We start from the raw sequence: 16,722 nt of genomic DNA, 5'->3' as shown, positions 1-16,722 counted from the left end.
TTCTTTCTCTACTAGATAGGATACCTGCATACCTAGCTCTATCCAGTGAACCACTTGCTATCCCTTTCTTTATGCGGCTGTACAATTCCAGCCACCCCGCGTTAGGTGGACTCCCCGTTGAAAGACTCAGCCTGCATAGCTTCCGTTAGGATTCAGACCAGTCTGTGGCTGTTTTGTAAATCCCATTCTTTTTCTTCCATCCGGTCTGATACATAGGGTTCCTTTGTTCGACGTATAGATACCCAGTCCGCGTAGCTTTGTGCCACCTGCACGCTAGCTGGCTCCTACACCGACTGAATCTACGGCAGTTCTGTCTCAACAGATCTTAACACAAACTTCACTAACCAGACAATCATCATGAGATTTCAAAGTTGACAAAGACTTCTAACAACTACCCAAGTATAGCTTTGAAATTTAGGAATAGACTCAGAATATATTAAAGCATCATCTGCCCGCAACAGCCTATTCTTTACCACAACAAGACACTTTACCAGTTTCAACTCTATCTTCTGCAAAAGCAAGTTAGCATTCCTCAGATTTCATTTTCTTACAAGCAATAGCATGTTCACCGGCACCCCTCGACACCGACCCAAAATGAAGTATGTCGTCAAAGCCGACTTTCCCTATGAGTGGTACTGGCAGGGCAAGCCTCTTCGAGCAGGCTATAACCGGGGTGAGCACATTATGCCTCAACCTGTCGGGATTGCCCCACGACGTGCGCCCCGAGATCCTTCTCCTGCCGCTAGACACACCTGTCCCCGATGTGGGCGCGAGTATGAGCAGCCCAGACCTCCAACACCCAGCACCAGTGGGGACACTGAACGCAATACGGTTCGCTTAACTCCATTCTGTGGCTGCTTCATCGAGGAACGAGAGCCTCCGCCAGTGAGAAGATGTACCTGCATACATTGCAGGACTGCCACCACGACTGCTACCGTCCACCATGCCATTGTGCCACCGACGCAAGCTACCAGGACAGTGACTGCAGCTCCTCCTCCTGCTCCAGCAAACTGCCACCCTGACTGCCCTGCGGCCGGCCCACGTATGGTATATTGCCTATACTGTCAGGAATATCACCATGTATGTCAACACACCGCTGTTCCTATTCCTGGAGCCCAGCATCAGGCTGAGGCTCCAGCCCCAACCCCTCGCGCTAGACCCCAGCAGCCCCAGCCGAGATGCCAGTGCCCGCAATGTGTGGCTGCAGCTGCAGCTGCGGCCGCGGCAGAGGCAGAGGCAGAGGCTCGACACCATGTTCATCGTCATTTAGATGATCGTCGCTTCGAGAATTATATCTCTCCTAACGTGACTGATGATACTGCTTCGGTGTCCTCGGTGGATATAGGCCCCAGGAGTGATAGGGGTGTGGAAGAGGTTCGGAATGGACACCTTGTTCTCGCTATTCCTGTGGAATTTACCGAGTGACCTTCCAAAATTCGGTTTGTGTCTCTTTTTTGTGGTTTAATGGACCGATATCTGTGCTCTTTTATTCTGTCCTTCATCATATCTGTTTGTTCAAAGTTTGGAATTGGCAAAAAGTCAGAAACCAAAACAGCTATAGACTATGTTATCAATGTTATCTTATGTTTAATGATCTGCAGCCTCCCGAATAGACTAACAAACGCCACTGGATGTTAATATATTTTAGATCCATATCACATGTACAATTATACTATGGGCACCCTTGCTTTCAAATAATGGCTTTCACGCTCTTACTCTCAATCTCCAATTGACCCAAATACGAAAAAATCTATACCTTATTCCACAAATAGCTAGTCGATATGTACTCCAATTTGGAGAAAGTCAGAACCTGACCTTTAAATACTTAGTAAGGCCCTCGGCCCGGGGACCGAGGTCCCCACATATTGCCGTCATACAACTTTTACGATTCGCCATATTTTTGAGCATACCTGACCATCACTACGAGGTACTTTTGAATTATCCAGAGCCTTTGAATATTACCTATTCGGGTGTGATCTTCCTAAGCACATTTTCCTGCCGAATTACCCGGGGCCTCCGTACAATATATTACCTATTCCTAGATCCTCGGTTATCGATAAGAACAAGCATCCCCGCACGGGTTATCAACATCGCCCTCCAAAGTTTGAAAGAACCAAACCACCCCATCAAGTATCCCAAGATGTCCAAGGCAGTATACATCGCCCCAATTGATGGCAAACCCGGCAAGCCCGGTCAAGTTTATTACCCACTCACCGTGCGCACCCTGCCCAAACCAACTCCGCAGGGCAGCGAGCTACTTATTAAGCTCACCGCCGCGTCGCTCAACCACCGCGACCTATTCCTCCGCCAACACCTATACCCAGGTGTCACATTCGATGTTCCCCTCCTAGCCGACGGAGTCGGAGTCGTGATTGGTGCCGGACCCAACGTCCCAGACAACAAATGGCAAGGCAAACGAGTCGTCCTGAACCCTGGTATCGGCTGGAAAGACTCCCCCGACGGACCTGAGGAGGCAACAGGGTACCGGATTATGGGCGGAACGAAAGTTTACGACAAGGGTACTCTGCAGGAATATATTACGATTGATGAGTCGGAGGTTGAAGAGGCGCCGGCACATCTTTCTGACGCTGAAGCCGCGGCGTTACCATTGACTGGTTTGACTGCTTGGCGGGCTCTTGTTACGAAGGGCGGAGAGCGGAACTCGAAGGACGGTGCTGCTGTTCTGATTACTGGTATTGGGGGTGGCGTTGCTTTGATGGCGCTGCGGTTTGCGGTTGCGAGGGGTGCTCACGTCTTTGTGACTAGTTCTAGTCAGGAGAAGCTTCAGAAGGCCGTTGAGCTTGGAGCGGCTGGCGGTGTGAGTTATAAGGAAGATGGATGGGAGAAGAAGCTTTTGAGCATGCTTCCTTCTGGAAAGAAGAACTTTGATGCTATAATTGATGGGGCTGGTGGTGATTCTATTGAGAAGGCGGTTAAGTTGTTGAAGGTGAGTTCTTTTCATGATTTTGCTGCATCTGTGAGTTTCTGCACGGGTACTTACATTCATGACAGGCTGGTGGTGTTCTATCTATCTACGGAATGACTGTCTCACCGAAAATGACGTTCTCGATGCAGGCTGTCCTGAAGAACATTGATGTTCGTGGCTCTACCATGGGTTCTCGCAAGGAGTTCTTGGAAATGATGAACTACGTCAAGGCAAAGAACATCCACCCTGTTGTCTCTCGTGTCCTGCAAGTCGAGATTGATGATCTGGCTGCAATTGATGACCTCTTTGAAGATATGAAGCAGGCCAAGCAGTTTGGAAAGTTGGTAATCGACTTCGGAAAGACCTCGAGCAGCAAGCTGTAGACACTGGCAATAGAGATTCTATATTCTTTATAGCACTTTACATAACGTATCAGATAAGAATCTATGCATCATTGATCTGATGAAACCTCTTGGTGTTTGCCTGCGTTGGTTGCTCCTGCCCTAGTACTACCTTCTACGGTGCCTCAGCTACTCTCAACGACTCTCGACGACTAATCACGACTCATTTCACAACACAGCCTAACGACTAATCACAGACTCACCCATTCATTGCCTTGTTCAATTTCGTCAACACTCACTCGAGTTATTTCCTCCTTCCCTCAACACCATTCACTCCGAAGATTTAATCAAAGCCTTGCCCATATCTTGCTGAGCAATCATCTTCGGTTCGCAGTCGTTATACTATCATCCCATTTCACCCTCGTTATGCCATCCAAGAGCGAGCCCGCCCTGCTCAAGGTACACCGCACCAAGTACCGTGGTGCTGGTGCTGGCCCAATTCCCAAGTCGGAGCCGTTCAATACCTCCTCCTCCTCCAAGCCCCCAAAGAGACCTTGGGTATGAGTCCTGCTTCCAGTTATAGATATGACAGGCCCATACTGACCTCCACATAGCGCGCAGACCCGGGAGTAAGACTGTTGAGCTTCACCAACCACCAGATCGAGGCTCAAATGGCTCGGATGAATAGCAACATCGGCGACTTCATGAGCGAGCTTGACCAGCTCGAGTCCCACATCAATGAGCTCAACCATCCAAAGCTGCTGAGTTGGCAAGCCGACATCGTCACGCGTCTCATCGAGGTAGCTCATTCCAAGGAGCCAAATCTCTCTTCCAGCAGTCTCTTGTTGACTGCTCACTACCTTGACCACGAAACGATGTCGCGTGGTTACAGCCTCGCTGCCAGGAAGATCTCTCTCGAGACCATGCGCAAGTTCGGTCTTGGCGAGCAACATTATGAAGTGCTGAGGCGATACGATGAGGTATGGCTCTAAAACGTTATTAAGCCTTGATGGCTGGCCTTGAGGCATTGAGGTTTGGAGTTACGCTGACATGTGGTAGCTCCTTGAACACCGCAGCAAGAACCCTTTCCACACCGAGAGTTTCTTCGCCCGATGGCTTGTTGCCAATCAACATGTCGCGCCTGAGAAGTTTTTATTCTGGTCTCCGTTTTTCCTCGCGTGCTACGGTCGATCTATCAGCCAGAGTGCTACCTTCTTTTAGACGATAGTCCATTGTTGCCAGATCGAGGCGGGATGTCGATAAGAGGAATGAGTGGCCAGAACAGCGTTTCGAGGCGATGATGATGTGTTACGGAGGAGAAGAATTCTGTTTCGGGTCTGACTTCATGGTCAGCTTATATTCGTTATGATTGCACTTCTTATTTGTTTCATTTGTTATTGTGATATCACTTCCTGTCGTTGGTTTGTCTGTCGTTGTTTTGTTCTGTGTATTGTTCTGTGTTGTGTCCTGTCTCTTGTATCTCTTGTTCTGTCTTATTGTGCATGACTTACGATCGTTTTCTTGTGTGTTTTGTTTCATCAGCATGTATTAGTTAGAATTGCTATGATTAGTATGTCTCGCCACTGCCCGGGAATTTGATAACCACTTCAACTTACCATATCATAAAATGTAGCGCAGATGGCCAGTTGGACATCGCCCCATACCGCCATCTGCAGTCCCCTCCAAAACGGCAACCCGCATATAATCTCACCCAGCGACTCTCACCCACTCAAGCCTTGCCCAAATAAGCTGCTACAGTAGCATCAAAAGCCCGGAATAAGAAAAGAAAACACAAGCATCACACCGCTAAAAGCTCCCCCTATTACACAGCCACTATCAGTAACTATTCTCAGTATCTGACTCATGGGACCACGTTGTAGATCAGGCCGGTGAGGCGTCCACTAGTGCACACATGGCTGGCTGAACTAACAAAAGGGGCCAAAACAGCTACGCAAAACCAACGTCCCCGTAATATCTGAATCATCATGTTTTACAGCATTCTTTTTATATTTTTCGCTATCGGCCTCCCCGTTTAAGCATTGAGCTTCGCACTAGCCACGTGGATTATCAGATTGTTACCGTTACAGGCGATCACTGATGATCCATTCTCTGCCCTATAACGGTATACCCAAATTCAGGTTGTCGCTGATCCTGATCGGTAAAAATAGGAACGGATTACGATAGCCGAACCCTGAGTAAACTTTTTATTCTTGGACCCTGGTAATCCCGTTCATTAGCCGTTGTGAGACAATTCTCAATCCTCATGACCAATTGATACCTATGCACTGCCCAGCCGACTGGCGAACTGGCGGTATAGGTGCTCAGGCCAAGAACAGGATTAGGTATGGGTCCGATTCAGGGTCTCCGATTCGCAGTCTTGGCTCGGTTAGATTCCGACTCGGTTATGGGGTGATGATGTCGTTGGTATGGTCTAGCTATTTTGGTGCTGGCGTGGAGTTAACTTCAGCATGTAACCATCTTAGTTAGGTACATCCAGAATAGGTTTACGGGATACGGTAGAAGCAAATGGAATTTTTTCTTTGTTGTGCTTTTTTGATTTTGTTTAGTAAACAAACCCAAACCCTGAGCCTCGGTATTTTGGGAAACACGGTACATGATTTCTCTAAAGTTCATCTTACCTAAATCGAACTTCTTCCAGAAATCGAATGGAAAAGGTAGCTTAGATGGGCCTATGAGAAACAATTACCCATTTTAAGGATTAAAGACACCTGCCAAATTAGTTATCGTAGCACTGAATGTGGATTAGCGATTGAGTTATGGGCAGCTGTCAAGCCGAGGTTCATATTAGCACTGTCAATTGGCTGCTGCCTAACTTGGCAGAGCTTGGATACCTGGCTTAACGGTACTTGGCAATCTATCATGCTCAGTAAGGAAAAGGGCACATGAAAGGTGGATGCACCTCCACTTGATACAAATCTTGATTGTTTGGGTTTTGAGGGGCTGTGGCGGTAGTACCATAGATGATGGACAATCAGGAGAAGTACCAGGGAATGAAATACCGATGCGAATTGACCTCACATGTGCATGCACACAACCAAAAAAGAAAAATTAAAAAATGAACCCCCACCAGAGAAAGAACCTTGGAAAAAGTGGATAACAGTCGGATCCGACAGGAAAAGGTTAGAGGGAATCATGTATCCGGAGGGTAGAACTCTAATTGGAGCACGAGAATAGCTCGACTCGATCTGGTTTAGTACACGGACACGGAGAAAGTCGCTCGCAAAAGTCCCCCCTAAAGCGAGAGAGCGAGCGGATGGGACCCGAGATCCCGAGGAACATTTGCGTTGTGATTTGTTCATTGTGGCTTTTGTAAGCTCCACTTTGTTTACGGAGGATCGCTTTAGCGTGTGCAAGATATCCACTTGCGTTTGACTTGTTTTGCATGTTTGTGGAGGAGCTTGTGTAGGAGTCTGAAAGAATAATTAATTTGATTCAGGTATAAATGTTCCGGTTTATACTGTACGCCGGTTATAGGTCGGTACTGTAGGTATGACGCATTGGTGGATATTGATCGAGATCTCGGGGTTTGCCTATCAACCTTACCAAGGATTCGGGTTAGTGATTGATTGAGGGATCATCAGTGACCGGGTACTGTGCACGGTGACACTTCATTTTCTTTCTGTCAAGTGCGGGATGGGTTCGCTTCAGAGTAATTGCGGGTTATTTGCAGTTTGTCTCAAGTGCGAGGTTAAAATTATTTTTTTTAGTGCGGAGTTTGGGGCTCGCGTGGATCAACTTGAAACGGTCGTAGTTCGGCCGTCGTTTCAAGGGTGGACGATCAGGAGACTATCTTGGCTTTGCCGTATTTCTTCCGACTTCCATTTACATAATGACAGAGCTAGTGAGTACCTGAGTAATAGTAGTTTATCAATCGCGATCAAAAGTTTAATGAGTAAAAATTTCGGGTAATTCCAAGTTGGCCGAATTTCGCAAACTTTCTCCGCGATATATATCTGCGGGATGTCGATCGCTATATCGGACAGCTCGTGCTACCTAGTACTTAACCTCAACTACATTTCTCCATTCACAAAATTTGGGAATAAACGAATATATCATTATCTAGGTAATAATGACACCATTGAACTCTCACGGCGAGCCCGACAAGTCAACATTCCAAAAAAATTCAAACTACAAGGTTAAAGATTAAAAATAGCGAAAATCTGTCTCACAACCCCTGAGCCACGACCTGGGCAGACAGCCACGCGCCACAAGAAGTGAAAAAAAGTATACCAAATCAAATGGTCATTTTCCAGATAAATTCAAGGATCCAAGAAGCTCCCCAGACCTGACCGTACAAGGAAGGTCGTTATGCAAGGCTGCCACTTAACCAATATCCAAGGCAAACTTTGTTAAGAACGTGCTTAATACTCACGAATAAGCTAAGATCTACAAGGAAGCCCCATAGTGGATGTGTGGAGGTCCTACTTAGTTTGCTGGTACACCATTCGCACTAATAAAAACTAAAGCACGCTTCGCGCGTCAGGCCATACCTATATCAGATGCGATCTTCGGTGAAGGAAGTGGGTGGACATGGCTTGGTGCTAGCTGAAGAAATTGAATATTCCTGGTCTGGTGAGCTCTGTGTGAAACTCATCCTATGATCTTCGGTGTACTGAAACAGCACACGGGAGGAGCGGTCACTGGGGTTAGAGCAGGAGGCAGAGCTCGAGGGGATTTCTTTCGGAAGGTCCGTGGCTCCCCGTATCGATACGTGGGGAGATCAGCGAAGCTGAAGGCATTGATCGGGTTGATGATACAGGTTTTACATGGATGTGTGCCCTGGTACTTTTTCTTGGTACTTTTCCTGCTTGGAGCCAATGGGATGATGCAACTAGCTACACACCTGTCACATAGACGCGTGGTCTTTTCTCTCATTGTGGTTTGTTAGTAGCATATATTAAATTAAACTCAGGTCTGTCCATGCTCAAGATAAGCCTGACCGCTGTTCTACCCATTGACGCTAGCACCCGTCTCCCCGTCCCGAGGAGGAGGAACCAAGAGTAGGTGGCACATATTGCCCGAGAATGAACCGGACAGGGGCCGGAACGGGGCATTGATGTCTGGCGTGCAGATAGTCTCCTAGAGCAATGGAGTGGTCCGTCCACGGGCGCTAAATCCAACTAACCAGTAGTTGACCCAAGTACGCTCTACCTCCGTACGACCGATCGAAGAGTACCGATCTGACCAACGCGGCTTTTTGGAAGGGTACCGATCTGACTAGCACGACTTTCTTTGGAATAGTACCGACGTATAGAGTGGTTAGTGGAAGGTTAAAGCTACAACGCAAGTAATAAAGAATGGAGTACCAAGCAGAAATACAAGCTCTGAGTGGTAGACTAGTACTTAGCACCGGAGGAACAACCATCCCCAGAGTGACAAAGTATTTAGGCAGAATGCGGTCGGGGGGTTACCCAAAGAAGAAGGCAGTGCACTCTAGTAAAGTTCAATAAACAAGATAAATCAGCGGAAGATAACCTTCCAGCCCTAATTCGGTAAATAGTACGGAGTACTTGATCCGCAAACCAGTCTTCGGTAGGAATTTGAACCTGAGGCTCAGCGGACCGACCGAAATGAATACTTCATTAGGGTTGAGGGCCACAATGTGGCTGAGCGACGAGGATCCTCGGTATCCACAGCTTTAGACTAGGAAAAGAACCATGTGGGCGTTTGAAGATATCTCCCACCCCTGGCAATCAGTACCACGGACTGAATCCCCTGCCAACCTTAGGGAAATGAACCGGGACAAAAAAAGATTTGGTAAAGAGACTGCGCAAGGGTCCCATTCTCCAACCTTGCCGGAGGAGGGGGGTGGAGCTGAAGACCGGGATTGTTTCACTTAGAAGACGATCACCGAGTTTGATTGAACATGCAAGGCTCTATGAGCGATATTGATATTTTCATTGAGTTTATAAAATTGAATCTTAAGAGCTGTGTAACGCACCACGTCAGCGTTCATGAACTACTGTAGGTTAACAAGGTGGCTTGAAGCAAATAGTTTCGAACCACTTAATACAGAGTGGAGTCAGTAGCGCGTGAATATCAGCAAATAGGCAGAAGCCGATAGTATTAGTGTGTGTACGGAGAAACTGCTAGAAAGATGAAGCTCCGAAACCCTGAATTTGCACGGCTCCGCTTTTTTCCTTGTGGATTTGAATTGAGGCAGTCGGGGGACGAATCGGGGATTTTCTTTGAATTTTTTTCCCACTGCAAGTCCCATAAAAGTATTTTATTTCATTCCTTAGCACTTAAACTCCCGGTTCCGAATGGACGGCCGAACCGCCGTGTCAATGGAAGTACCGAGTCAAGATCTCTTTGAATTAGAATCTTGGAATGTGGGTAAAGGACCGAGGATCCGCCGATCCACCATGACAAACGACTCGGCTTGGGTCGGATAGAACCAGGGATGTGATCATCGATACGACCTGATATACGTTCATTTCCTCCTTGCAAGTTGGAAGGGGGAAATTGAAGTAAAGCTAGAAGATAATGAAATCCAAACTTTGTTCATAGCCGTTGACTCCCGTTTGGACGTGATTGGCGATCCTACCGAAGCTTTGGCAAGCGATTGCTGATCATCCCGATCCACAGTCGCTTGAACCCGACTCCCGTCTCTCCGGATGGTTCAGTCATTCCACACGGTAAACGGTCCACTTCAGGTGTCTTGAACGTGGCAAAATGGCGGAGTTGAGTGCTAAAACGGTAACCGAGGATGTAACCACCAAACAAAAAGCGGGAATTGAAATTGCTCGGAAGAGGATCTGATGCGTTCCCTGCCACTTTTTTTTTTGTGGTCCTCGACATCGTGGTGGCTGGTATATGCAGGTAGTTTAATTTTGCTATGCATAGCCGTTAGCAGTTCGTGTTGATCTCAAGGGGGAGGGGAAAACGATCTGCGGTCCTTACGTGCATTGATCTTTCTCCCTGTCCCAACCTCATTTACCACGTACCAGCTCACCCTTGCACACTTGCATTGACTTTTCAATGCAATTTAAATTTTTGCGTGCGGATGGGGTCAATTCGGGATTGTCCCGCCACGATGATCGTCGGCGGCTGGTGCAGGAGTGTCTGGGGCAGCACGATCGACAGGGCCAAGCATAGAACAATAGGTTTACTTATTTTATTGACAACGTCAAATCAAAGAGAATAATGATATCAGTAGTCCCAATAATCGGGACCGTTAGAGTTGTCGCCTCACTAACTTAATTATTGCTAGACTGGAAATAGAAATCGGTGCACCAGGGTAACAGTGCAGAGTGACGATGGTTGATGATACCGTCCCGTTTGACCAGGGATCAGGAAATGGCACAGCGAGAAAAAACAACAACACGGAACTCGGGCTGGGTAGACACCATACTCGATCGGGGATGGTGTGTATTGCCTGGTCCAATCAGCGTTTAATGCCCTTGCATTGTCAGGCCACCAAGTCACCTGAGATGCAAGGTGTACTATGTTTAGCTTATCGTTTACCGGAGCCCTTTGTGTACTGGTACTTTCACTTCCAATGCCCAAATACGTGTGCACGATGATTTGTCTATGCGCTTTCCATTTGACCTTGTCAGATGCTCCATAAGGTTTCTGATTTGACTCGATTACTTTATGATATGACTCTATTAGGCGTGCGTGGGGGTGGTTAGGCCAACACGGGCATACGTAGCGACGTGGTTCCCCTCGTGTATGAAGCCTCGAGGACGCAGAACGTATAGAAGTGTTGTGCGTGTGAAGTATCTCAATGCATGATGGCATAATGACACGAGGGCTGAAGAATCGCACGACCGGGCCGGCGACTATAGTCCAATTGTTGCGCTCCCATCCGCGGGTGGAGCTGCTTGGCATCTCTGGAGAAAGATTTGGAAAACGCAGGGTCTTTGCCCCGTTTTAGGGGGGGGGGGGAGGCTTGCAGTCCTCCACCCGGGATGGGGGATTGTCCACTTTGGAATCTTCCTTGCTCTGAGCGCCCGTCACGGCCTGACTCCCTTTCCGTAAGTTAGGGCGGGAGCTAATTATACCAAGTCAAACGAGGGTAATAAAAAGAGCGAACGGGTTTTGAAAATCGGGGATTGTGATTGGATGAAATTGCAGCGAAGGTAAGAAAAAGCTGGGAGTGTCAGCCGTGATTGGTCATTGATCTTGACATGCATTACAACCAAAGGGGGTTGGGTGACGATTTGCCAACTTTTGCAAGAGGCTGTGCACCGACAATTGTTTTCTTACTCCCCCACTGAAATGAAGTCATTTTTGGGGCTGGAAATGTATAGCGACCGTGGTTCTCAATAGCAATGTAGCCTAATATCGTTTTTTCTTGAACCCCTTACAAAATAGCGATTGACCATGGTTGGTGAAGCTCTTGGCTTTTTTCCCTTTTTTTCCTCGATCCACTTTTCTATCGCGGCGCACGCCGCCAGATTGGTGTTTATCCCGAATCTAAGCTCGCCTTCGTATTACTCTTCTTGACCCACCCCCTCATAGAAATTTATTTCTCGTTTATTCTCTCATATTATTAATTTTTTCACATTTTGACATAGTTCCAAGGTTCCTATCAAGGAGGAATGTAAATGTAGACTTCCTAATTTCCATGTTCACAGATCCAAGTAGATCCGGACCGCTCGGATCGAAGTAACTGGCATCCGGTATGCTCGACCTAAAGTAGCACATGTACATGTACGCAGCGTCAGCCGGTAGAGAAGTTGTCAACAATGAATTTCCCCCGAGACCCTGGCTCCCGTGTGACGATCTGATTTCCGGTGTTGCGTAGTAAAGGTGCCCCAGTTCCCTCGACATCGCATCCCCCGCCACGATTTCCCACTAGTGGATTTAGTGTGGTCAACCGAAAGGGTAAAAAATAATAATCAGCAAAAAGGAAAAAAGACAAAAATCCCAAAATAAAAAACAAAAAATCCCATAATTCTGGGCTTTTTCCCAAAGCGTGCAAGCGTGGGAAACGACTCCACACGCTCGTGGCCCTATACAGTTTAGACCGGAGGGATTGCACTCTGACCTGCTGCTAATAATAATCGCGATACAGTGACCGTTCGCTTTTAACCCTTTGACATCCTTGCATCACTTTTCTCTTCCCCCTCGATTCTCTTTCTCCTTGATATGACATCTTGATCGGTCCCCACATTCGCTCACCCACGTTCGCTCTTACGCTCGTTCGTTTACGAAAATCACGTTCGCTACGTTTTTTCTTTTGATTTGAATCCATTTTTGGAAAACGAGAAATCAAGAACAACCATCAACAACTATAAAAAAAAAGAAGATTTCAAGCGAGACACAAACCCGCTTTGAAGATATAGGGAAACCCAAATACGGTTATATTCCGAGTATTCTTAATATTTAATTTCAACGCCTTGCGCCCCGTGATTCGCTACACCCTTGATTCTACGTGATATACGATCGGAGGAAATTGCACATCCAGTCTTGTCTAGGGCTTCGGCGTGCGCGTTTGCACATCTTCGACAGGAACCCGTTTGTTCTGGGTCCCTTTCCCCGAAACCCGATCTACGGGATCATCTATATCTATTGATCTAGAGTCTCCTGTGTCTCGGCTGCCAACGATCTGTTTGGCAAGGTCTCAGCGCAAAACCGACAAGGGTCAACTTATTGCTCAGCTTAAGGTTAGTGCAAATCAAATGCAAGAGACCCCACTTCCCCCCTTCGCCCACGGTCTCACTTCCCCCGTGCCTTGCATCTATTCCTCTTTCAGCCGTGTCGCATCTCCTTGCAGTCGGGACGTCGTGCTTCAATCTTTTTGCCCCCCCCACGGCACCGGAGATGACGACCGTCATCAAGATTGGAGATCCGATGAAGCTAGAGGAAGCTAGAGCTGTGGTGGATGCCGGATGGCGCTCCCGTTTCCCGCTATTGGGTTCATGCGTATGTTTGTTATTGACATCGGACGCTTTTCTAGTTTCTTACGTCGGCCAAATTCTTGCATATTAGGCGACATCGAACGGCAAATCAACTTCTTCTTTTATTTCTGATTCACTCGGTGAGCCCCCATCTAAAACCGTCGTCTTATGCATCATTCCGACCTCAGCTTCAAAGTGGAAACAAAAGACCGTTCATACTCATTGCTGAAGTAGTTCATCATACCCAATCGACATCCAGTCTTCCCGAAACAAGATACGGGGATTAAATCACGAAACAAAAGAAATCTCCCAAACCTCGCCAGTCATCGTTCATCACGCCACACGCCTTTGCCAAAGTCGTGGATATTACAATTTCAGACTTCCCCGCCCACAACTAGCGGTGGCTCTTGTTCAAACTCGGCTCTTCAATGCAATAGGTTCTTCCCTTTACGAACCATCTTGGGCACACATCGTGATTTGAAGTTCTTTGCTGCAGCCAGCCTTCGTCTAGTCTCAGTCTTAGTCCTGGAAATCCTGGATGGTGATTCGAGGCTTCTAGTCGCCGCCTTTTTGTGAGACTGACAAGCCTAGCTTCATTCTCGTCGCTCGTTCTGTCTCGGAGTGCACCCCTTTATCGTGTGCTTGCCGACCTTATCTTGGGAAATAAATAACTTCCCAGTCATTCGCTTCTTAAAGAGGTTCTGTCTCGTTGCACTCGCTGCAACACATTCAAGCTGGCTTACTCGAAGACACACGGTGTTTTGGTAAGAATACCCTGAACTCCCCTGTTTCTCCTCTGGATGCCCGCATGTTTTGCCTCCTCCCCCCAATCCTAGCCCAGAGTCTTGTTTGAAGACCATCTTTCCCCCCGGTTTCTGCACATGAGAACTTTCGGCTGACACTTGTCTCTTTTCTTTTTCTTCCAGTTCGACCCAGATTTCCAAACGCCTCTTATCTTAGGCGAGTCATTGGATTTCTCGGATTCTGAAGAATCTCAGTTTGTCGGTGCGTTTTCAGACGGCCTCTGGGCCAAGTCTGAACCTATTCTGTCTATGTCTGGTTTCCAGAAACCCGGTGCTGGCGCTGTACTTGGTATGTTTTGCTCGATCCTATCAGGCCTATAGACTGTGATACTAACGATGTGATCTAGATTACGCCTCCACGCGATCTTTGCATGATGCGAGTTCGTTCTCAGCATACGGCCAATCTCCCTACGTTACTACCTCTCTTGTTCCCTCTCCCATGGCCGACCAGGCTAGTCAGATTTCGGACTGTGTCCCTTATATCCCCGGCAACGAGTATGGCAGCTCGTACGAGGAGTCGCAGTCTCCATTAATGAGTACCCGTTCCCGACAGTTGCCAGAGATTGTTACATATAGTCCCCAGCGTGGTTGCGAGGGGACCCGGGTTGTTGTGCAGATCCAGTCACCTTATGATCTCCACAGCTCCGCATATGGCACTCTGTATGTGGTTTTTGGCTCGCAGAAGTGCGAGTGCATCCCCACTTTCCTGGGCTTCGAGGGTACAACCTTCCAATACGCCCTGTCGGCTGATGCCCCTCAATTCATCTCAACTGGCTCGCCTTCCTTCGCTGTTCCCGTTCAGGTGGTCATGGAAGGCCAAAGTGACTTGCCGTCTGCAACCCTCCAAGTGGGTGTTTACACCTATGAGCATGTGCGTCAGTCAGTTTCCTCTGCCAGCTCGCACAAGCGCAAGTTCTCTTCCTACTCCGACAATGCCCCTCCTACGTCTGTGAAGCGCTCCACTGGGCCTGTCATTCCCAAGATTGAGCCTCAAGAGAACTACTCTTACCGCGATACCCACAGCCACAATCACAACCACAGCCGCTCTGCCTCCTTCTCTCCATATGTGCAGTCTCTGCCCGCTATCCCAGGCTTCGTGGCTCCATACCATGGTATTTCCTCTCCTCGAACCGGCCCTGCTCAATACCCTACTGTGTCGGCCACTCCTCAATCTTCCATTCGTGCTCCTTCTCCCCTCACCCCCAGTTGGAGCCCGTCGTTCGTATCAATCGGCCACGATGGTCGCCCATCGGGCTTGCCCTTGACACACGGCATTGCGCAGCGCAGGGTCCGATCCCCAGCGCAAGGCGGGAACCCTCAGTTGATCCGCACATCAACTCTGCAGCAGTCATCTGGCCTTGGACACAGCCAAACCTTCAATCCCTACGCCATGTACCCGAGCAAGGCTGTTCTCAAACTTAGTGGAGACCTGGACTCCATGGCTCATGGCTGGACCAAGGATGAGCAGAGTGCTCAGCGCCGACTTGTGCAGTTCGATCGGTCCCAGACCGGAAGCACCATCCATGCCACTTTCAAGGCCGTGACTCCCGAGGAGCGGATCCCCCAGAGCATCTGCATTAGCTGTATTGCTTGGGAGGGTAAAGATGAGTGCTACGTTACCAGCGTGGATACCATCTACCTACTCGAATCCCTCGTCAACGTCCGGTTCACCGTCGAGGAGAAGAACCGCATTCGTCGTAACTTGGAAGGATTCCGCCCCCTCACTGTCTCCAAGGCCAAGGCCGACAGCGAAGAATTCTTCAAGGTCATCATGGGCTTCCCCGCCCCAAAGCCCCGCAACATCGAGAAGGACGTCAAGGTCTTCCCATGGAGAATCTTGAGCCTTGCCCTGAAGAAGATCATTGGCAAATACGTAAGTTTCGAAACATACTTCCCTTGTTGGATCTGACTAACCCCATCTTTCAGTCCGCGAGCTACTCTTCCACTGCTGGTGTCATGACTACTCCGATGACAAACTATGCTAGCCACGGCACTGGTTCCGACTCAGGGACTGAGCCTCACACTGCTCCTTCCCCTCGCTCGGTTTCGGACTCTGGACCTGTCAACCATTACGTCCCCGCCATGGGAGCCCCGGTTTACTCCACACAGCCGGATCAGTGTGCCTCATTGACTGCAGCCCCCGACCTGCGCTCCGTGATTCCATCTGCAACACAACCCTACACAACAATGGGCATGGGTGGATATTCATATCCGGCCATTTGCCAACCCCACAACACTCATAGCATGGTCGCTCCCACCCCGCGATCAGCATGGGAAATGCACGGTCTCGGAGCCCCCGCACCCGCACCCGCTCCGTCAGCTAGCGCCTGCTACACATACATGGACCCCGTGTACCCTCTTCACGACACACCCGCCCCCGGTCCATGATCTGATCTACCTCCTCTCGATCGATTTGATTTTTTGATTGCGTTCTTGCTTTCATCTCTTTCTATTTTATATTTCCCCTCTGCTCTGTTGAAGATACATGATTCTCCTTCCTGTCACTCCTTTCCACGCCCAAACGCTGTCGGTCTCCACGAATGGCTTTCATTCGTCGAGCACCGATCACAACTTTGATTTTTCGATTTTCGATTCACGATTTGAACGACGCCTCTCCTTACATCTTTCATGCCTGAATGCCCCCCACCCAACATTTGCTTTTAGACGGTGTCTTGGTCATTCCTTTATCTTTGGGTTGCATACTTGCCGGGCATATGGGCTTTACTCTCCTTTTCGCATACAAAAATTTCTGGGCTACTGTACGAGTACTTGGCATAGCATGG

At 48.5% G+C, this 16,722-nt stretch overlaps 5 protein-coding genes across 5 annotated transcripts; 4 read left to right on the top strand and 1 right to left on the bottom strand.

The window, feature by feature from the left end:
- Window positions 1–594: 594 nt before the first annotated feature.
- Window positions 595–1,425, top strand: N7503_008477 (uncharacterized protein; the record flags this gene model as incomplete). Its single annotated transcript, XM_057068024.1, has 1 exon — window positions 595–1,425. The coding sequence occupies one exon, from the start codon at window positions 595–597 to the stop codon at window positions 1,423–1,425; it is 831 nt and encodes a 276-aa protein (XP_056918879.1).
- A 715-nt stretch (window positions 1,426–2,140) lies between these two features.
- N7503_008476 (putative alcohol dehydrogenase) lies at window positions 2,141–3,309 on the top strand (the record flags this gene model as incomplete). Its single annotated transcript, XM_057068023.1, has 2 exons — window positions 2,141–2,947; window positions 3,013–3,309. The coding sequence occupies 2 exons, from the start codon at window positions 2,141–2,143 to the stop codon at window positions 3,307–3,309; spliced, it is 1,104 nt and encodes a 367-aa protein (XP_056918878.1).
- Window positions 3,310–3,693: 384 nt separating this feature from the next.
- Window positions 3,694–4,488, top strand: N7503_008475 (uncharacterized protein; the record flags this gene model as incomplete). Its single annotated transcript, XM_057068022.1, has 3 exons — window positions 3,694–3,825; window positions 3,882–4,247; window positions 4,327–4,488. The coding sequence occupies 3 exons, from the start codon at window positions 3,694–3,696 to the stop codon at window positions 4,486–4,488; spliced, it is 660 nt and encodes a 219-aa protein (XP_056918877.1).
- Window positions 4,489–4,575: 87 nt separating this feature from the next.
- On the bottom strand, window positions 4,576–4,937 carry N7503_008474 (uncharacterized protein; the record flags this gene model as incomplete). Its single annotated transcript, XM_057068021.1, has 2 exons — window positions 4,576–4,755; window positions 4,884–4,937. 2 exons carry the CDS (start codon window positions 4,935–4,937, stop codon window positions 4,576–4,578), a joined length of 234 nt encoding a protein of 77 aa, XP_056918876.1.
- An 8,586-nt stretch (window positions 4,938–13,523) lies between these two features.
- On the top strand, window positions 13,524–16,327 carry medA (transcriptional regulator medA; the record flags this gene model as incomplete). Its single annotated transcript, XM_057068020.1, has 4 exons — window positions 13,524–13,900; window positions 14,063–14,228; window positions 14,287–15,812; window positions 15,866–16,327. Exons 2-4 carry the CDS (start codon window positions 14,189–14,191, stop codon window positions 16,325–16,327), a joined length of 2,028 nt encoding a protein of 675 aa, XP_056918875.1. The 5' UTR covers window positions 13,524–13,900; window positions 14,063–14,188.
- Between the last annotated feature and the right edge of the window lie 395 nt (window positions 16,328–16,722).

The sequence above is a fragment of the Penicillium pulvis genome, assembly GCF_028828015.1.
Source record: "Penicillium pulvis strain IBT 33274 chromosome Unknown contig_7_segment1_segment0, whole genome shotgun sequence".
Taxonomy (NCBI): Eukaryota; Fungi; Ascomycota; class Eurotiomycetes; order Eurotiales; family Aspergillaceae; genus Penicillium; species Penicillium pulvis.
This window is presented reverse-complemented; position numbering and strand designations above follow the sequence as displayed.